The sequence below is a fragment of the Oncorhynchus kisutch genome, linkage group LG30, assembly GCF_002021735.2.
Source record: "Oncorhynchus kisutch isolate 150728-3 linkage group LG30, Okis_V2, whole genome shotgun sequence".
Classification (NCBI taxonomy): domain Eukaryota; kingdom Metazoa; phylum Chordata; class Actinopteri; order Salmoniformes; family Salmonidae; genus Oncorhynchus; species Oncorhynchus kisutch.
The window spans coordinates 11,374,284-11,396,868 of record NC_034203.2 but is presented as its reverse complement, the minus strand read 5'-3'; the positions used below and the strand labels follow the sequence as shown (position 1 = coordinate 11,396,868).

General features: G+C 41.3%; 1 protein-coding gene across 2 annotated transcripts in view; it reads right to left on the bottom strand.

Annotated features, from left to right (window-relative positions):
• Nucleotides 1-22,282, bottom strand: part of LOC109874483 (phosphatidylinositol 3-kinase regulatory subunit gamma) — a 53,788-nt gene extending 31,506 nt beyond the window's left edge. The window contains exons 1-2 of one of the 2 annotated variants that reach the window (XM_020466387.2): nt 22,049-22,282; nt 13,712-14,473 (exon numbers count right to left, since the gene is read on the bottom strand). In XM_020466387.2, coding sequence (XP_020321976.1) covers nt 13,712-14,018 — 307 coding nt within the window. In that variant the 5' untranslated portion in view covers nt 14,019-14,473; nt 22,049-22,282. Of the gene's footprint in view, nt 1-13,711; nt 14,474-18,369; nt 18,619-22,048 lie in introns of those variants that run through there. The other variant, XM_020466388.2, reaches the window with a different exon arrangement.
• Nucleotides 22,283-22,585: the final 303 nt, after the last annotated feature.

The following is a 22,585-nucleotide window of genomic DNA, read 5'->3' as shown; positions in this document are numbered from 1 at the left end:
CAGCCGAGGATATTTCATGCAGAGAAATGGAGATTAAATTCTTAAAAAGATGGAATACGAAGTAGGGGAAAACGATACCACTGGCCGCCCCCCAACACCGTTCATTTTTTGGGGGGTTTATCTGACGGCTGTCGTGCAGCATGATCAAACAATTTCAGTACATATTGTGCTCTAATCGCGCGTGCTTGTTTGCAGTAACTTCTTTGTTGTTGTAATATGCCAAACGGATTTGGCCGTTTCGTCGCTAAGGATTCCAGCTTTAAGATTGCATTAGTCAGGTTAAACCTTTGACAAAAATATATTTTTTATAATATAATATATTTTTTATTTACAACTTTTTTTTTTTTTTAGGGACTCAAGTCGGGGCCCACTTACTGTTGAGAGTTAGATTAATGAATACACAAAGTGCAATTTCGAAATTTGGTTGTGCATCAGTAGTCACTCAATAAGCCCATGTCAGCTAAAAATGTTTAGATTGCTAAATTAGTCTAGCAGACCAGGGTGGGGCCCATTGATCACCATGGCCCCTCATGATGAGTTCTATGTTTTTTGTGGCCCCCCATCCCTGCTCTAGATAGAACACTATATAGGTGGAGCCATGAAATATGCCTGGTATGAACCTCTGTCATTGTGACAGCAATGTATTACCTTGGCCAGAGCAGTATTGAGTCTTTCAGTTTACTATACAAATTATCTTTATGTCTGGGCCACTGTCGTCGGGACAGGTCCTAGTCTGTATACTAGGAATGACGGCAACCTATTGGGCTCCCGAGTGGCGCAGGGGTCTAAGGCACTGCATCTTGGTGCAAGAGGCATCACTACAGTCCCTGGTTCAAATCAAGGCTGAATCACATCCGGCTGTGATAGGGAGTTCCATAGGGCGGCGCACAATTGGCCCAGTGTCGTCCGGGGTAGGCCGTCATTGTAAATAAGAATTTGTTCTTAACAGACTTGCCTAGTTAAATAAATAAAATATTTGACTTTTATTACCTAGCTAGAACGCCAGCAGCAGGTAGCCTAGTGGTTAGAGCGTTGGACTAGTAACCAAACGGTTGCTGGATCGAATCCCCGAACTGACAAGGTAAAAATCTCTCATTCTGCCCCTGAACAAGGCAGTTAACCCCTCTCTGATTCAGAGGGGTTGGGTTAAATGCAGAAGACAAGTTTCTTTCCCCTTGACACAATTCGTTGTGTTACAGCCTGAATTTAAAATGAATTAAATTATGGGATATTGGTGTGACACACAATGTCAAAGTGGAATTGTTTTTTTAGAAATGTTTACAAATGAATTAGAAATGAAAAATATTAAATGTCTTCAGTAAATAAGTACTCAACCCCTTTGTTATGGCAAGCCTATATGGGTCAAATTTAAAGAGTCAAACATTGAATATCCCTTTGAGTGTGGTGAGGTTAAGTTGACTTTGGTTTGGTCTGCTAAGATACTACAGGCAACCTTCATAATTCAGTTGCTGGTGTGTAATGAAGCCGCTCAATGATGTCATAATGGTGACTTTAAAACAGAGTTTAATGGCTGTGACAGAAGAAAACTGAGGATGGATCAACAACATTGTAGTTACTCCACAATACTAACCAAAAAGTGAAAAGACCAATTGTACAGAATAAAAATATTCCAAAACATGCATCCTGTTTTCCAATAAGGCATTAAAGTAATACCGCAAAAAATGTGGCAAAGAAATAAACTTTGTCCTGAATACAAAGCGTTATGTTTGGGGCAAATGTTAGAGTACCATCCTTGATATTTTCAAGCATAGTGGTATCTGCATCATGTTATGGGTATGCTTGTCATCTGCAAGGATTGGAAGTTTTTTTGATAAAAATAAATGGTATAGAGCTAAGCATAGAACAAAAGAAATCCTAGAGGAAAACTTGGTTCAGGTTTGCTTTCAAACAGACACTAGGAAACAAATTCACCAGGACAATAACCTAAAACAAGGCCAAATATACACTGGAGTTGCTTACCAAGAAGACAGTGAATGTTCCTGAGTGACAGAACTTTCAAGCGGATTTAAGTAAAAACTATATATATGTCAAGACCTGAAAATGGTTGTCTAGCAACAACCAAATTGACAGAGCTTGAATAATTTTGAAAATAATACTGGGCAAATGTTGCACAATCCAGGTGGTTGTGAGGCCAGTTGGACGTACTGACAACTTCTCTAAAACGACGTTGGAGGAGGCTTATGGTAGAGAAATGAACAGTCAATTCCCTGGCAACAGCTCTGGTGGACATTCCTGCAATCAGCATGCCAGTTGCACGCTCCGTCAACTTGAGACATCTGTGGCCATTGTATTGTAAAATAAATAAATAACCATTTTGAGTGGCCTTTTAGTCTCCAGGACAAGGTGCACCTGTGTAATGATCAACTTCTTGATATGCCACATCAGGTGGATGTATTATCTTGGCAAAAGAGAAAACGCTGACTAACAGGAATGTAAACAAATTTGTGCAAAACATTTGAGAGAAATAAGCTTTGTGTGTAAAGGAACATTTCGGGGATCTTTTCTTTCAGCTCATGAAACATGTGACCAACACTTTACGTTGCGTTTATATTTTGTTCAGTGTATATTCACAAAGCAATATAAAGCTTGCAAATAAAAGTGAGCACAGTTCCAGCTGGTCCCTACATCTGCTGCCTAGGACTGGATTGGCATAGCATCACCTTCCCTTCCCTTCGTTGGGTTATTTGAAAGCGGGTTCCTGGTAAGGAGAATGGAGCAGAGTAGAGAAAGGCCTCTCCTTTCTGAGAACTGGGGCGGGTGGATAGTTTATAGCTGCCTGGAGACAGTATCAGACGTGTATGTGAACCAGGGAGATGAGGAGGAGGAGTTTGCAAAAATGCCAAGCCATGGTTCACTTCAGCAGGCAGTAAAAAAAAAGTGAGGCCAGGGAGAGGAAGGAGGAGAAAACCCTCCTCGTTCGCAGAATTATTTTTGCAACACGAGAAACGATTCATTTAAAAAAATGTCAAAAAAAAGGACAACAGTGGGGCCTTCAGTCCGATTTTGATTTCAAATCTGATGTAATTCCCAAAATGCCTGTGTTTCTCTGGCAAATAACACACATTTATGTGAATGGACATATCTGTAAAAACTATCTGCAAAGAAAAGGCCTAGGCATACTTGTTTCTTAAAACAGTCAGGACCAAAGTTGAGCGAATTTGAAAAGCATTGAGTCAAGGGATTCTTTCAATTGGCTATTTTATTCAAAGTTACGTTTCCCTGTGAAAGGTGAGGAAGAAACTAGAGTGTTTTCGTAACATATGCCTAGACTGTGCATTCTAGAATACAAAACCAAGTCATCTTGAAATGCATGAAGAATTCAGCCCAGACAAAATAAGCCCATCAGATAAGTTTTTTTTTTTTTAAACAATGCAACTAAACATTCAATCAAGGCTAAATGCTGAATCTCTATAAAAAATTAAAAAAAATGGTACAGTGCCTTCAAAAACGTATATGTACCCCTTGACTTAATCCACATGTTTTTGTGTTAGAGCCTGAATTCAAAATTGATTCTCACCCATCTCCACAAAATACCCCATAATCAGAAAGTGAAAATACGTTTTTTGGAAATGTTTGCAAATGTATTGAAAATTAAATACAGAAATATCTATTTATATAAGAATTGACACTACTGAGGCAATACATGTTAGAATCACCTTTGGCTGTGAGTCTTTCTGGGTAAATCAATAAGAGCTTTCCACACCTGGATTGTACAACATTTGCACATTATTATTTTTACAATTCTTTAAAATCTGTCAAATTGGTTGATGATCATTTCTAGACAGCCATTTAAGTCTTGCTATAGATTTTCAAGATTATTTAAGTCAAAACTGTAACTAGGCATTCAAGAACATTCAACGTCATCTTGATAAGCAACTCCATGTATAGGCATGTGTTTTAGGTTATAGTCCTGCTAAAAGGTGAATTTGTCTCAGAGTTTACAGTGCATTCGGAAAGTATTCAGACCACTTCTCTTTTTCCAAATTGTGTTACATTACAGCCTTATTCTAAAATGGATTAAATAAAACATTATCCACATCAATCTACACACAATACCCTATAATGACAACGCAAAAACAGGTTTTTAGAAATACCTTAAACATAAGTATTCAGACCATTTGCTATGAGAACTGAAAATGAGCTCAGGTGCATCCTGTTTCCACTGAACATCCTTGAGATGTTTCTACAACTTGGGAGTCCACCTGGTAAATTCAATTGATTGGACATGATTTGGAAAATAACACACCTGTCTATAGAAGGTCCCACAGTTGACAGTGCATGTCAGAGCAAAAACCAAGCCATGAGGTCAAAGGAATTGTCAGTAGTGCTCCGAGACAGAATTGTGTCGAGGTACAGATCTGGGGAAGGGTACCAAAATAATTCGACAGCATTCAAGGTCCCCAAGAACACCGTAGCCTCCATTCTTAGATGGAAGAAGTTTGGGACCACCAAGACTCTTCCTAGAAATGCCCGGCCAAACTGAGAAATCAGGGGAAAAGGGCCTTGGTCAGGGAAGTGACCAAGAACCCGACGGTCACTCAGAGAGCTCCAGAGTACCTCTGTGGAGATGGGCGAACCTTCCAGAAAGACAACTGTCTCTGCAGCACTCCACCAAATCAGGCCTTTATGGTAGTGGCCAGATGGAAGCCCCTCAGTAAAAAGCACATGACAGTCCTTTTGGAGTTTGCCAAAGGGCACCTAAAGGACTCTCTAAACAAGATTCTCTGGTCTGATGAAACCAAGATTTAACTATTTGGCCTGAATGCCAAGCGTCATGTCTGGAGGAAACCTGGCACCATCCCTACGAAGAAGCATGGTGGCAGCATCATGCTGTGGGGATGTTTTTCAGAGGCAGGGACCGGGAGACTAGTAAGGATCGAGGGAAATATGAATGGAGCAAAGTACTGAGAGATCCTTAATTCAAACATGCTCCAGAGCGCGCAGGACCTCAGACTCGGGCAAAGGTTCACCTTCCAACAGGACAACAACCCTAAGCACATAGCCAAGACAATGCAGGAGTGACTTTGGGACAAGTCTCTGAATCTCCTTGAGTGGCCAAGCCAGAGCCTGGACTTGAACATCTCTGGAGAGACTTGAAAATAGCTGTGCAGCGATGCTCCCCATCCAACCTGACAGAGCTTGAGAGGATCTGCAGAAAAGAATGGAAGAAACTACCCAAATGCAGGTGTGCCACGCTTGAAGCGTTGTACCCAGGAAGACTAGTGGCTGTAATCACTGCCAAAGTTGCTTCCACAAAGTACTGAGTAAAGGGTCTGAATTAGGGATGCACAATATCGGAATCAGACGATATTAGCTAAAAATGCTAACATCGGCATTGGCTCTATGTATAGTTTAACGACCGATGTGAAAAACTGATGTGCATACCTGTATAAACGTAGGTAGATGAAGTAATGACACCACAAAATGTTAAAATACAGCACTACACATGCAACAGGGTATTCCTAACCTCGCCCACAATGTCTGCTGTGTGAATCTATTTTGAAGTTTCAAAGGAAGATAACAGAAAGGCCATATGCAACGTTTGTGCTGCCATTATTTCCCGAGGGGGAGAAAGTGAAACTTTTCAATACCACAAACCTAATTACTCATTTGAAAGTGCATCACCCCCGGACGTTCAGCAACTACTTAGAACAAAAAGCAGAAAAAGTCAAGTAGTCCTTTGAAAGAGTAAGAACATTTCAGCGAGACAACTCAAAAGGCGAAATCCATTGACACCAAGATAATTGCATTGCCCTTGACAATAAACATTTCTCTGTCGTGGATGATGTTGGCTTTCGCCGACTGGTCGAGCACCTGGAACCCCTGTACACACTACCAAGTAGGCACTATTTGTCAGTTGTTGCCCTACCAGAGTTACACAGTATTGTTGAAACGCACATCCATAAGCTACTTGCTATGGGCGTCACTGCTGTTAGCGTCACGACTGCACAGTGGGTCGACGAGGATTTTGTACTGAGGAAAGCAGTACTGCATGCTCAAGAATGTGCTGGTTCTCATACCGCTGCTGCCATTTCAATGGCATTTGAGAACATGAACACACTCCTAGCTCCATTCGAACAACTGACTCGAGAAATAAGCTCATCAACTGCGTTTGCAGCAGACGTAATACACTCTGTCATGGCATTGAAACGCCTGCTCAACAAAACTGCTGACACAGACCGTGGGGTTAAAACTTGCAAAAGTACTCTAGAGGCTGGGTGACATTCTCTCTGAGGCTCTTTACTGTGTCGCCACCATGCTCGATGCTAGGTACAAGGGCCGCTACTTTGACGCAGACAAGAAACAGGGTTTACGTGAAAACTGGACAAGACGGAAACAGACAGTGCGCACCGAGGAAGATGACTCACGATAGAGGCCACGGACCGACATAGTTGAAACCTCACTGCTCGACATATATGATGAAATCAGCTTCATTAAATAGTTCCCACAAAACACCAGTCTCAATGTCAACAGTGAAGAGGCGACTCCGGGATGCTGGCCTTCTAGGCAGTGTTACAAAGAAAAAGCCATATCTCAGACTGGCCAATAAAAAGAAAAGATTAAGATGGGCAAAAGAACACAGACACTGGACAGAGGAACTGCCTAGAAGGCCAGCATCCCAGAGTCACCTCTTCACCATTTATGTTGAGACTGGTGTTTTGTGGGTACTATTTAATGAAGCTGCCAGTTGAGGACTTGAGGTCTCTGTTTCTCAAACTAGACACTAATGTACTTGTCCTCTTGCTCAGTTGTGCACCGGGGCCTCCCACTCTTTCCATTCTGGTTAGAGCCAGCTTGTGCTGTTCTGTGAAAGGAGTAGTACGAGATCTTTAGTTTCTTGGCAATTTCCCGCATGGAATAGCCTTAATTTCTCAGAACAAGAATAGGCAGACGAGTTGTATAAGAAAGTTTTGTTTCTGGCCATTTTGAGACTGTTAAATCAAACCCACAAATGCTGATGTTCCAGATACTCCACTAGTCTAAAAGCCAGTTGTATTGCTTCTTTAATTAGTACAACAGTTTTCAGCTGTGCTAACAAAAGGGTTTTCTAATGATCAATTAGCCTTTTAAATGATAAACTTGGATTAGCTAACACACCGTGCCATTGGAACACAGGAGTGATGGTTGCTGAAAATGGGCCTCTGTACGCCTATGTAGATATTCCATGAAAAAAATTTTTTAAACTGCCGTGCCCAGCCACAATAGTCAATTATAACAATAATAAGTGTAGACATAATAATGTCTACACTGTATTTCTGATCAATTTGATGTTATTTGAATGGAGAAAAAAAATGTCTTTCAAAAAGAAGGACATTTCTAGGTGACCCCAAACATTTGATCAGTAGTGTGTACACACACGGGGGTAGTCATTTTAAAATTATTTTAAACACAGTGAGTCGATGTAACCTATGACTTTTTTAAAGCACATTTAATTTAGGCTTGCCATAAGAAAAGTGTTTAACACTTATTGACAAGACATTTCAGCTTTTCACTTTTAATTAAATTCGTAAACATGTGTGAAGTCAAGGGGTATGAATACATTCTGAAGGCCCTGTACGCATGAGAAAGAAGAAAGAAAAAGTGTACACAACGAGTAGGCTACACTCGGTCAATCTATTCACACAACAACTAGGGCCTCCATTTCTTGAGGAAGATAAAAGATTATATCTGTAAAAATGTGAACCTACCCATTCCTAATCTGCATTGTTGGTGCTGTGCCAAGCCCTACTCCCCCTCTTCTGGCTCCACTGTCTTTGGCATGTTTCCCCAGCTCTACCCAAATCAGAGAAATCTCTGCTGCCCAACTGGTTTCTCTCACCGATCATCAACTCTGAGGAGGACCTCTCCCGACAACCCAGTCTGGCCTAGGCCTATATGTTTACAAGGATTGGGAAGTGCCAGGGATCTCACAGTGCGATATTATCGAGATACTTATGTATTGTGATTCCCACGATTCTATATTCGATGTGATTTGATACTGCGACTATTGCAATTTGATGTTCCAAACATATGGCACACTATGCTGCCCTGCCAAGCAAAAAGGGAGTAACTGCTCATAGAGTGGAACTGAGAAAAATGGGTTTTATTTACCTTGGTTTCACAGTAACTTTATGCAGTTACTGCTAACATGACCCCCATTTTCTTCAAAACACAATAGAGGCAGGATACTTGTCCACATGATTAAGCATGTATTTAAATGTAACAAAAATGACTAACTCTTTTTTTCAACCAAATGAGAAAAGTTACTGCCTTTTTGCTTGGTAGGGCAGGACCGGTCTGCTGTAGAGAGACGAGAGAGCATGAGAAAATTAGTTTTGATCAGTCATGGAAATAAAAGTGCTGAAAACATATTAGCTCAGCATTTAGAAAAAGATAAAGAATAAGCTTAAGGATGAAAAAAAATACCGGATTTATGGCACAAGAATGGCTGACTAGCCCTAGCTAACGCCACCTAGCAACAACAAAAAAGTATCCAAAATGATTGACTCCCTTGATAAAGATGAGCAAAAAAAACCACACTAAGCTATAGTCTATGAAAAAAAACAGGCAAATTATATTATACTAATACAATTGCTCAGAGAATTATAAACTCAGCAAAAAAAAGAAACGTCCCTTTTTCAGGACCGTCTTTCAAAGATTTATTTGTATTTTTTTTAACAAATTACTGCACAGATCTTCATTATAAAGGGTTTAAACACTGTTTCCCATGCTTGTTCAATGAACCATAAACGATTAATGAACAGGCACCTGTGGAACGGTCGTTAAGACACTAACTGCTTACAGACGGTAGGCAATTAAGGTCACAGTCCTGAAAACGTAGGACACTAAAGAGGCCTTTCTACTGACTCTGACAAACACCAAAAGAAAGATGCCCAGGGTCCCTGCTCACCTGCGTGAACATGCCTTAGGCATGCTGCAAGGAGGCATGAGGACTGCAGATGTGGCCAGGGCAATCGATTGCAATGTCCATACGGTGAGACGCCTAAGACAGCGCTACAGGGAGACAGAATGGACAGCTGATCATCCTCGCAGTGGCAGACCACGTATAACACCTGCACAGGATTGGTACATCCGAACATCACACCTGCGGGACAGGTACAGGATGGCAACAACAACTGCCTGAGTAACACCAGGAACGCACAATCCCTCCACCACCGAGGACTTGTAGGCCTGTTGTAAGGCAGGTCCTCTCCAGACATCACCGGCAACAACGTAGACTATGGGCACAAACCCACCGTCGCTGGACCAGACAGGACTGGCAAAAAGTGCTCTTCACTGACGAGTCGCGGTTGTCTCACCTGGGGTGAAGGTCAGATTTGCATTTATCGTCGAAGGAATGAGTGTTACACTAAGGCCTGTACTCTAGAGCGGGATCGACTTGGAGGTGGAGGGTCCGTCATGGTCTGGGGCGGTGTGTCACAGCATCATTGGACTGAGCTTGTTGTCATTGCAGGCAATCTCAACGCTGTGCGTTACAGGAAAGACATCCTCCTCCCTCATGTGGTACCCTTCCTGCAGGCTCATCCTGACATGACTCTCCAGCATGACAATGCCACCAGCCATACTGCTCGTTCTGTGCGTGATTTCCTGGAAGACAGGAATGTCAGTGTTCTGCCATGGCCAGCGAAGAGCCCGGATCTCAATCCCATTGAGCACATCTGGGACCTGTTGGATTGGAGGGTGAGAGCTAGGGCCATTCCCCCCAGAAATATCTGGGAACTTGCAGGTGCCTCGGTGGAAGAGTGGGGTAACATCTTACAGCAAGAACTGGCAAATCTGGTGCAGTCCATGAGGAGGCGATGTACTGCAGTACTTAATGCAGCTGGTGGCCACACCAGATACTGACTGTTACTTTTGTTTTTGACCCCCCCCTCCCCCTTTGTTCAGGGACACATTATTCAATTTCTGTTAGTCACATGTCTGCAGAACTTGTTCAGTTTATGTCTCATTTGTTGATTCTTATGTTCATACAAATATTTACACATGTTAAGTTTGATGAAAAGAAACGCCGTTGACAGTGAGAAGACGTTTCTTTTTTTGCTGAGTTTATATTTAGTTTAACGAGTAATACAAAATAAAAAAATATTTGTGCATTATTCCCACCCCTGTTTCCAATATGTGCAGCCAAGTTTCATACTCCTGGCTGAAGCAACCAGGTTTCTGGCTAAAATGTCCAGGTACTTGGTGAAGTTCATGATGCCGCTGGCTTTAACAAGGCCCCGGGGGACCCAGTGGAATCAAAATAGCCCCATAACAAAAGATTCACCACCAGTAAGTATGAGGTACTTTTTCTGCATAAAGCCTCCGTTTTTTCCCAACACCAAAGACACCAATGGGGTGCGTGGCATTAGAGCTCTAATTTCATGTCATCTGACCATAGCACCAGTTTCAATCCAGGTGACAATGCCGTTAAGCGTACTTTACCAAGTACCAGGACATTTTGGCCAGAAAACCTGGTTGCCTCTGCCAGGAGGCTGAAACCTGGCTGATCTTTCAGCAAGACAATGCACACATCAAAAACCACAAAGAAATGGTTCAATTGACCACAAATCTAACATTTTGATACAGCAATCGCAGTCTCCGGACTTGAAACTCATTTAAAACCTGTGGTTTGAATTGATCCTTCTTAAATATGTGTTCTCCAATCTCATAAAGCGTTTGAGAAAAAGTGACAATTTTGACCCCTAACTTTGAGGAAAACAAGTATTACTATTATTATGTATGAATGTATGTACTGAACAAAAATATAAAAAACGCAACAATTTTACTGAGTTACAGTTCATATAAGGAAATCAGTCAATTGAAATAAAGAAATTAGGCCCTAATCTATGGATTTCACAAGACTGGCACAGCCATGGGTGGGCATAGGCCAATTTCAAGATCTTTGAAGATTTCAAGTGCAGTCGCAAAAACCATCAAGCACTCTGATGAAACTGGCTCTCATGAGGACCGCCACAGGAAAGACCCAGAGTTACCTCTGCTGCCGAGGATATTCATTAGATTTACCAGCCTCAGAAATTGCAGCCCAAATAAATGCTTCACAGAGTTCAAGTAACAGACACATCTCAACATCAACTGTTCAGAGGAGACTGCGTGAATCCGGCCTTTGTGGTCAAATTGCTGCAAAGATACCACTACTAAAGGACACCAATAAGAAAAAGAGACTTGCTTGGGCCAAGAAACACGAGCAATGGACATTAGACTGGTAGAAATCTGTCCTTTGGTCTGATGAGTCCATATTTGAGATTTTTGGCTACAACGCCATGTCTTTGTGACAGAGTAGGTGAATGGATGATCTCCGCATGTGTGGTGCCCACCATGAAGCATGGAGGAGGTGTGTTGGTGCTTTGCTGGTGACACTGTCAGATTTATTTACAATTCAAGGCACACTTAACAAGCAGAATGCTGTGGTACGCCAACCCATCTGGTTTGAGCTTAGTGGGACTATAATTTGATTTTCAACAGGACAATGACCCAACACACCTCCAGGCTGTGTAAGGGCTATTTGACCAAGAAGGAGAGTGATGGAGTGCTGCATCAGATGACCTGGCCTCCACAAACACGTGACCTCAACCCAATTGAGATGGTTTGGGATGAGTCGGACTGCAGACTGAAGGAAAAGCAGCCAACAAGTGCTCAGCATATGTGGGAAATCCTTCAAGACAGTTGGAAAAGCATTCCAGATGAAGCTGGATGAGAGAATGCCAAGTGTGCAAAGCTGTCAAGGCAAAGGGTAGCTACTTTGAACAATCTCAAATATATATATATGATTTGTTTAACACTTTTTTGGGTAACTAAATGATTCCTTGTGTGTTATTTCATAGTTGTGATGCCTTCACAATTTTTCTACAATGTAGAACATAGACAAAATAAAGAAAAAACCTTGAATGAGTAGGTGTCCAAACATTTGACTGGTACTGTATACATATAACAAATCGATACTTGGAGTCAAAGTATCAATATAATATTGTCCAAAATTATACCCCCCCCCCCGACCCCTCACTAAAGTTCACTCCAGCTTATCCTCAAGCTCTACCATTGCTTCTTTCCAGGTAAAACATTCATCATGCTCCTTTCCAGGTAGCATAATAAACGCCTGCAGAATTCGTTAAAATGTTTTTATTTTATTTTACCTTTATTTAACCAGGTAGGCAAGTCGAGAACAAGTTCTCATTTACAATTGCGACCTGGCCAAGATAAAGCAAAGCAGTTCGACAGATACAACGACACAGAGTTACACATGGAGTAAAACAAACAAATGTCATGCAAGACAGATGAGTTTGCAACAGGCCTGTACTCGGGCTAAATAGGCCTGCACTGGCATGCTTACCAAATGAGTGAACATGAATTACAATGAGTCACTGTACATTCTAAGTGATGAAAACCTAATCGCCAAAACTACAGGCAATTCAAAGTTCATTATGTGTTGGGAGATGGTGCTAAGCGCATCTTTCACTAAAGGGCAGAAGGGAGCTTTGGGGAATATTACTTTTGACAGAGAAGGAATGTGTATTTTCATCCAGACACAAATCACATAATTGGCCAGATATCTTTTTTTTTTAATTCATTTTGGCCCAATGAACCGCTGGCATTCCTAATAAAGAATGAATGCGAGGGAGTGAGAGAGAAAACTAGGAGTGGAGAAGAACTAGTAAATGCATAAGTTGGCCTTGCCGAGGAAGGGCCAAAGCCAAGGGTATATTTGAGTTGGCCAGCACCTCAGTAAAAATACTTCATGAATTTATATTAAATCATCCATATATTTACGCAGTAATATAGTAGTTCAGAGATTAAATGGCCGGAGAGTTTTTCGCTTGGTGAAACAATGTGATATTATGTTCCCTGACAATTTGGCTTATTCATAATAAATTTAACTGGAACATTCCTCTACTCAGGAGCAGCCCGTTAGAAATGCAAACAGTTCCTAAATTACTTAATAACCTCTCATATGTGTATAGGGAGTTTAGTCAAATCAGTGTAATGGGTATATAAAAAGTTTGCGTAGCACCATAGAGCTAGGGTTGGTGGATATAGTTAGTTAAAAAATGTTGACCATTGACATCATACTATCCAAATAAAGTCAGTAATGGGCTCTGGGTCACAACACGGTTGACTGCAACTCAATCCTGTCCTTCGCAGGAGAGTTGAATGGAGGGTCAAGGCAAAATATACAAGACAGTCTGAAGAAAACTTGACCAAGAGAGTCAGGTCAGTAACTGGATTAGGTTCAAATGAGAATTTGTTAGTTGCGTTTGGAATGAGGGAAAGGCCTATGACAGCTCTTTAGGGTAGATTAGAAGGGTCAGTGTGCGGTCAGAGTAAAATGTGAAAGCTTTCGACAACTCCCAAAACAATAAGCTAATATCAGGGCAAACCAACACTTCCTTCTAGACAAATATCATTAGTAGCAAATATTAACATTTTCTAACAAATATGGGCTTTGCATTCAATGATTTATGTTCCCTTACAATCTCCAGCATTGTTTTTTGAAACGACTTCGAGAGGAATGCACAACTCTCCATGACGTTGAAGGGCAACCTCATTGGAGTATCAATCAACATCTCAAAAATATTTTTTAGGACAGAAAATATTACAAACTAAAATGCTGGTCACATATCTCTGAAGAAACAATGAATCAATAAAACAGAATATGAAAAATCCAGTGAAATATGTTGGCTTCAGGCTTTACCTTGTTGTGGCTCAGGCCCCGGTGCTGCTGGGAGGGGTCTTTGGGAGCAAGGCTGACTGGGCGGCGGTGCCATCCTCACAGGGCCCACAAACTGGACATATGTCCCCGGGAAGTCCCCCCTCTGCTTAGTGCGTTCGTTGAAGCCCAGCAGCCAGCCCAGGAGCTCGGGACGCTCCTCATCCCACTCCTTGAAGCCCAGGGAGGCCTTGCTGACGGTCAGAATGTCCCCAGGCTGCAGGTCAATGTCCTCCTCCAAGTCCTTGGTGTAGATGTAGAGGGCACGATACTGGAAACCATCGACCGCCATTTTAAGAAACCGATAAAAGCTGCCGAAGACGCCGAGAGGATGCGAAAATCGGCCCAATGCTACGGCAACCAGGAAACGATGATGATGATGATGATGATGATTTTGCTTGGAGTAGTGGTCGTTTAGGGCCAAAGAACAATCAACTGAAGCTTAGAAGCATTGCTGAAATGGCCGAGTCTATACAGCAAGGTAGGTAGGGTGCTCCTGTCTTAGAGCTGGCCGGTGTTGGCGCAGTGGAGCACTTTCCTCAGCTTGATACCCCGGTTTAACCAAATGATGGAGCAGAGGGACAGCGTTGGCAACATGCTCCTTCAAGCAGCAAAAACGAGCTAGACAGCTCGAAACCTAACTGAGGCCCAGTGTTGGTCTCTTCAGTCAACCCCTCATCTGTGGGGGTGGAGGCAAAGTAGGACAGTTGATTTTCTCAGGCTCCTCACATTCTGGACAGTGACAACCTGCAGTGCACAGAGAAAAAAAATGATATACAAAAAGTGGGCTTCTAGGGGAAAATACATAGATAATGTAAAAAAGAATACATACGTTAAATTTAAGACATTACCGTATGTATTCTACAGATACGCAGTAGCCTACAATAAGCAAAGCATCCCTGTGTCACTGCCGCAAAGCACAAAGCAACGCGTTTGTGCAATCCTGTTTGGGATGGAAGGATCGGATGATGCTACTGCGTCATAACTTTCCACAGACCCCCCAAATCAGATTGCATCACATTTTCAAATCTCAATTTGAAACAACTACTTTGAAATAAGTCACATCACTATACCGCAGCGCTCTCAATAAAATCGGTGATGCTCTGAAGAGGATCATATGGATAAATACGTGTGCAATAGCAAACGTTAGAGTCAGGAAATATGACGAGCCTTACAGTTTTAAAGCATCAAAATCAAAGAAAGCAGTTTCACTTGCAACCGTTTTTAGTTAGGGGAAAGTGGGCTATTATGACCCACTTAAGACTGTTCTGCTGCCTAAGAAATATTTTGCCAGTCTTCTCGAAAAGTTGCCTAAATCGTGCCAAAACCCTTCAACGCAACAAGATTGAAAGACCTTTCGATGCAAGACGCGCCTTGCTCTTATAATCTGATATAATCCATTGCAGAAAAACATCTTTCCCATGCATTCATTCATACTTGCTTCATTCCAGTCAATATGGTAAATAAGGTCCTCAACGGCTATGTAGACCCACCATTACATCACGGTTTTTCAGGTCTCACCTAGGCCTAATAAATTATTCAAGACTAGTTAAGTGTCAAAATCTTACATTTGATATTTTTTTAAAGCGACCAAGTCAAAAACGGCAACTGTGCCTCAGAGAGACATTCGGCTTTCAGTCTGAGGCGAGATTAAAATCTCCTTTTTCCCCCCTGGATGAATTGATGACAAAAAGAAAATCCAAAGACAGGAGGGGGTGTAATGGAGGGGTTGGGCTTGTGACTCAGGAAATAAGAGCTCAGCAGCCCCCAGAGTTTTTGGGGCATCTCTCGAAAACGTCCAAATAAACTACTATTTTTTAAGCCCGGTTTAGAGCAGTAAAGTATGTTTTGAGTGGATATGATTGGTTGCGGCTAAAACCTAAATAACAGGAAAAATTCTAACTGTACACCGCTCTCTTCATATCTGGGGGTATGCGCACTTCAACCCTCAGACAAACTCCCCATTTGATATGCAAGCAAACATTCTCGTAATAGTCAGTCCTAATGTCACCGCTATAAAACATGAAATAGTTATCATGATTATAGGATGTACCGTTGGGCAACACTACTCACCCCACTTTTGGGCAGAGAGAAACTGGAGAGACTTACCAAGGCTCTCTGATATCCCCGGTGTCAAAAAAAAGAAGAGTCGCCAGGGTAGACAAGTGGCACTGGCATACCCAACCACAGCCGGCAATCCTCCTCCCCTTGCGCCTCCCCCCCTCCCCTTGCGCCTCCCCCCTGCCAAAATATTCCATTCCTCTGCCATTTTGTTTGTTTATATTCACAATCTTGTAGAAGACAACTGCAATCATCCCGCACTCAGTGGTGGTCCACGTCAGCATTTTATTCCACAGCAACAACAAAAAAGTGCTGCAACTAATACCAGTTGAATGGAGAATCATCTCTGTTACAATCCTAGACATGGAGTGCAGCCCACATTTCAAGGCAGCAGCTGGCAGGCTGGTCGTCACTGGATCCACCCCCCCCCCCCCCCTCACTTTTATTCAGTCAAGAGATGACACACTTTGCTATCAGGAGAGCCCAAACGGCTGAGGGAGACCACAGAAAATAATGAACGAATAAAAAAAGGCAATAAACTCACTGTTGCTAGAGAGAGGGAAACTAAGCCTGGCCTCTCATTGGCTGCTGTTTGGCCATGTGCTCCGGAGTCATCAGAGAAGCTCAGGCAAATCAAGGAAATGTTCTAATATTAGAAAATGTATCTAGGCAGTGATCAAGCTGCTGACCCAAACAACTCCACCTTTTTTACACTGCACTTTTTTTTTGCATCCTCAAAGACACTCGGTCATTTGATGAAAATACATGCAATATGATCAAATATATATTAATGAACAAAATGTATTATACAGACAATTGTTGTCTGGTGCTGTAATATAAATGTAAGCTATATTTTACCATTACCAGTAAAGGACCACCAAAATTAACAGACAGGTTATTCTGGGGAAGTAGATAAAGGGCTTCATTCCCAAAGTATCCATTCGCACTTACAAATTTGTAACATATTGTACAATTTGGAATTCGTAACGATTCATAACAATTAGTGTTTAATTCGAAATAGTGTTGATGCCAAAATGATTCCACGGCACACAAAAAAAGGCGTATTAGTCACAGAATGGCACTTGAGCCGGACAGATATTTTGAGTTCAATATCATTACATTGGACATTTTTGAATGCAATCAGCTTTATAAATCAGCAATATTTTGCATTATGTTAGCATATTATCACAAACAAGGTACTAGTGTCGTGAATTGATGCTGGCTTCAGCTGTAAGCTAGCAAGGAAAGTCAGCCTACAAAGCTGAAAGCTACCGGACTTGCATTGTAGTGCTCTAGTCTGCACTGGACATGTTTTTGGGAGCAGTAATTAGCCGTCTCAACATTGCTACATGCCGTGTTGCATTGTTCAAGTGTGTTAACTTCTGTGCAGCATAAGTGGTGATGCAGCCCACACTCCCAGTGAGTTCAATGGTTCCTCAAGGCGGGCTAAAGCTAGCAATGGGTAAGTGGAGCAGGCACAGTGCTCTCACGCTATAAGGGGACATCGGCTACGCTGACAGACAGACTTGATCCTCTCTCAAATCAGTAGATGGCATGACCCTTTAAAAAAAATTGTAGTACTGAACCGTTTTTCATGTTCTAGTATCGAAAAAGTACAGAAGTTTTGGTATACCGTGCAACACCAATAAGAATTGCAAAATGTTTGCAGGATGTAACATAGCATACGAAATGGATGTGCACAATTTTCGGGGACCCATTTTGGCACTACTTTCAAAACTACTGGCTTAAATGAAACAAAAGCTCTGGAGCATCAGAGGAGCTGCAAGCCAATATATTTTGGTACATATTCATTGCTACTTCTGAGCAATTTTGAAACAGCTTTTTTCCCAAAATAAGAAAATAGTCAAACATAATACCACCGTAAAGTATGGATGGGCGTTTGAAATAATTCACTATTCGAACATCAGTTTTTTGTTGTTGATTTATTTGCTTGTAAATGTATATTTGTAATATATATATATATTAAACTTTGCTACAGCAAAGACTAGTTAACTAGTAGCAGCCACAGTGTAATTTATCATCTCATATAACAGTGCCTGTCTTGACTGGAGTAGCCTAGAGAAGCTAGCTATCTCTATCTAGCTAGGCTAATCGAGGATGGTCAACGCTATCTGGGATCCTTGGGTCATCCCTAACCTAAACCTTAAAACTGCAATATGCTGAAATCGCTCTGCCATTTCCTGATTGCTAAAATTTGAATAATTCACCTAATTTCAGTTTGTGACAATGCAAGCAGTCATTGCATAGATAATCATTGAACCATCTAAACTGCTGTATAATATATTTTCCATAACCAAAAATATAGGATTTTCAACTGGTGTACAAAACCAAAAGTAAGACAAAAACTAAATGTAAGAACGGGAAGCAAAGAAATAGAACAGATCTACCCCTTAGACTTTGAATGACAATGACAAATCGATAACTCACATTTACATGAGCATTTGGTCAGCTTGTCCAAAAAGTTACATATTGTAGCTTTAACCCTTAGCTTAACAATTTAAAATGTCAACTTCAAATGAGGTCGGGACGTCTCCCAGCAACATTCAGATTAAACAGCCTACCTTCAGTGGCGCTCTTCCCTTTTAGGGGAAAAGGAAGAGAAGCTTGTGACGTGACCTCTGCTTTTGGTCGTGCGCCTCGCTGTTTACAGTCCCCGGTGAAACACAAAGCACATACCTAGTGCCAGTCTTTCTTCCAGATGAAGTGCTTGACAAAGTCGACAGACACCACATACCAATTTTGTTGGTGACAACTTTTGTCGCTATCTAATATCTGTCTAGCAGCTAGCTACAGCACGTGCTAGCTTGCTCTGAAATGGTTTCCATCCGGAATATAAACAAAGTCGACACTTCATCTTAACTCCTCCTCCAAATTTACTTGATTGGTTGAACAGTGTAGAAGAGAACCTCATGACAATTATTTTCTCTTGTCATGACCAGAATGTGGGGCATCCCGCTCAGGCGTTTCTTTTATGCCTGCTACGTTAGTTTAGTTGGTTGCGTGTAATAGCCTAGTCTTTTTCATTTATTTACCTTTTAATTCCATTTTGCATTAGTGAACTCTCACTTTACTGCTACACATGGAACCGGTTTGACTGTAGTGCCGCTTTGGTTGGCCAACAAAAACAACAAGCTACACGTGTAAAGGCTAACAGGCTTCATGAGGCGCACGTCAGAAAAACTTATATTCAAAGGTAACATTTTTTTAAATGAATTATTTATTTGAAGTGTCATGGTGTATCCTTATATGTAACAATGTCACATGGATATTTTAATTCAATTTAGAAAAAGCCCCCCTTTCACTGTTAAAATTAGACCTATAATTTCTCTCTCAATAATTGAATACTAACATCCGTTCGGATATTCTAATAATCGTGCCCATCCCATATGTAAAGTGGTCCTGAACTGATCAAATACGGGTTGCTTTGGCTCCAGCTGACTGTTTACATTTCCCGTTAGTACTCAGCTTAACCTCAATGCTACCTCCCAGTCCCCACTCAGGCTGCTGTACAGGACCGTTACTGGGGGTGAAAATTGAGACAATACCCTTATCTATCACAGGGCCATGACATAATATTAAGCTATGATGTATTAAAAATGTTATTGACATAAACATCAGTAACAAATGGGTGCAACATCTTGCATAATATTTTATAATTACATTTCATAAAGCAAAATCTCTTTGTAGCTATGTTTATTCCCTTAATGTGTTTTTACTGTAAAACAATACAGACAAGGGGAAATTACAAATAGGCCTACTTAACATTAACATGCTTCATATTTCATAAAAGAAAAATACACATCTCAGTGGTGTGATGTTTTAATTTCTGATATAGAGTGTGACAATTAATTTCATACACAGTGTACAAAACATTAGGAACACTTCCTAATATTGAGTTGCACCCCTTTTTGCCCTGAGAACAGCCTCAAATTTGTCGGGGCATGGACTCCAAAAGGTGTCGAAAGCATTCCACAGGGACGCTGGCTCATGATGAAGCCAATGCTTCCCACAGTTTTTGTCAAGTTGGCTGGATGTCTGATACACACGGGAAACAGTTGAGTGATAAACCCAGCAGCGTTGCAGTTCTTGACACACGTAAACTTCCTGGCACCTACTACCATACCCCATTCAAAGGCACTTAGATTTTTTTGTCTTGCCCATTCATCCTCTGAATGGCACACATACACAATCCATGTCTCAATTGTCTCGAGACTTAAAAATCCTTCTTTAACCCGTCTCCTCCCCTTTATCTACACTGATTGAAGAGAATTTAACAGGTGACATCAATAGGGGATCATAGCTTCCACCTGGTCAGTCTATTTCATGGAAAGAGTTGGTGGTCCTAATGTTCTGTACACTCAGTGTAGATGGAAATGCACTAATACTGCAATACAGTCAGACACATTAATCTTTGCATGGGGATGACGACGACACAGACAAACTGCAGTAATACTTTCCTAAAATGTACACGTCAAAGCCTGAACCAACTATCAGTGCAGGAGAGAAGTTCTGTTTGTTCATCATTGATTTATTATTGATTTTCATAATGGACATTCACCCAATTCTTTGAGTGAAAATGATCATTTCTGGAGACAGCCATTTCAGTGTAAGTATTTTAAAATGTCAGCCAATGCTGCAACTAATATGTAAATGCACATCTGAGCCCCAAAATGCAGCTAGTATGTAGGCCCAAACTAGAATTGACATACATTAACCTTGTGGCCATCTGTCCGCCGGTGGACACCATATGCTAGTTGTGAATGCCAACAGTCTACAACATGATATAGCCTAGTAATATCATATAAGCATATCTGAAATCTAATCCATGTTATATTGTAGCAACATAAGGAACAGCACTAGGCCTATATGTTGCATAAGACGATTGCAGAAAACCCGCCTCTATAGCTAAATGCAGCAACAAAAGATCTGCACATAGAGCAGCGGTGCTTGCTAAGAGACAGTTGCCCTTAGGTGCACATCAGGGATCAGCTTACCTAACCCAGATCTGTAACTGTTTGTAGGTAAAATACAAAATTGGCATGAGCAGCAGCATTTTGGGTGCTTTTTTAATACCCTGGTTGAGAAAGGGCTTGTCCCTATCAGGGCACATTATATAATGTATAACAAAAAAAGGGGGGGGAAATATTTGCATAACTGGAATGCCATCAACTTGCTGTAATGGAGGAAGCTGACGATTGTTTTGACCAGTTTTTCCAGTCAAAATTCAAAAGCGACTTGGGGCTTCAGGGACTTTTCGATAATGAGTGTAAGTAGCTCCATTAAGCTGAATAAACATGGACATGCCATAACACCTCAAGGGGTTCCTATATTTTCTTTAAAAACGAGAGACGTTAGAGGATGTCCTAACTGGAACTATTCAAAATATGTCGTTATATGTAGGCTAGTTATTTCTTTATTTGTAAGTGTAATAGTTACCCATTGTTACTGTACATTAGTAACCTTTACCTTGCCCCAAGTACAGTGTAGCAATGAGTTAATACAAAACTTACATTACACTGTATTTTAGCAACTATCAATTATACAGTAATACGGTCACTTTAATGTAAAGTTTGACAGACATTTGTCCAAAACTGAATAGGCATCGTTGCCACAGACATGGCTGATCCTGCAAATTCTGGAATGAATCCAAGAGAAATCTGGTGATGATTTGGCATAGAGACCTAAAAACAACACAAATGTGTAAAACAAACTACACTTTTAAAATAACAAAACAACAACTATGTGAATTAACAAATAATAGAACGGTCCAAAATATAGGGTGCTGTCAGCTAGAGTAGATATTTTTTCTCGCAACAACGTAGCAAGTAAAACTAGCACATGAAACACTTCAGCTTCCAGCGATAGCTGTCGTGTTCGAGAAATTTGCAGCTGTAGCCATGTTTCGAAACTGCATTAAAAAAGAATGTAGCCAACAAAATAAAGCAACATTCATGCACCCTATGGGAACTCTGGAAAATATGGTTACAGTAGCTCGACTTGCTAGATTGAGATGTCAATAGAGGCACACTAGATGCCAATAGAGATGTCAATAGAGGCTATTATTTTAACATTTAGCGTGCTATAAAATACAGAAAACGACTTGTTGCGGTGTTCTTTGACAAGTTTATAAACATGTGTAAGTTCGTACTGCGTTGTGTGCGTAGTGCACTTCACGCTCTTCCACCATTTTCCTGTTCAGTGGCCAGCACTGGAAATGTGCAAGAACTTGGAAAAACTCACCCGCAGATATTTCTTCCAAATCTCGCTGTTGCGGCACTTTAACTGTTCAACACGTCGAAATGTAGACAGCTAATTTCCTTATCTTTCACCGTTTCTTTCCCTCAATGCTTTAAAGTCTTCCACTTGCCCGGTTCACTCCTGATCCGCTTTCTTTCTTTCTTTTGCCGCACATAACTCTCAGCTCCCTACACAGCCATTTCCAGCACAGCACCGCGCATGAAACAGGAGAATGCGTGGGAACTAATATGAGCAGCTCGAAAATAAACGAACCCAGACGGAAAAGCACGAATCCCTGCAGGACAAGACGTATATGCTCATTATACATATTTCGAGATTCCTAAAATCACGCCCCTCCGATACAGACCACGATTTTTTTCGTAGCAGGTTAGGAGAATTAGGTCAATGTTAGGAAAAGGGTTAGTATTAGCAAAAATGCCCTCCTTACCTGTTACAAAGTCACTTGTATCTTGGTGGCGTTTTTTAGGGAGTCCCAAATAGTTCACCTCTCCTGAATTGAGGAATTACAGTTATCCTAAA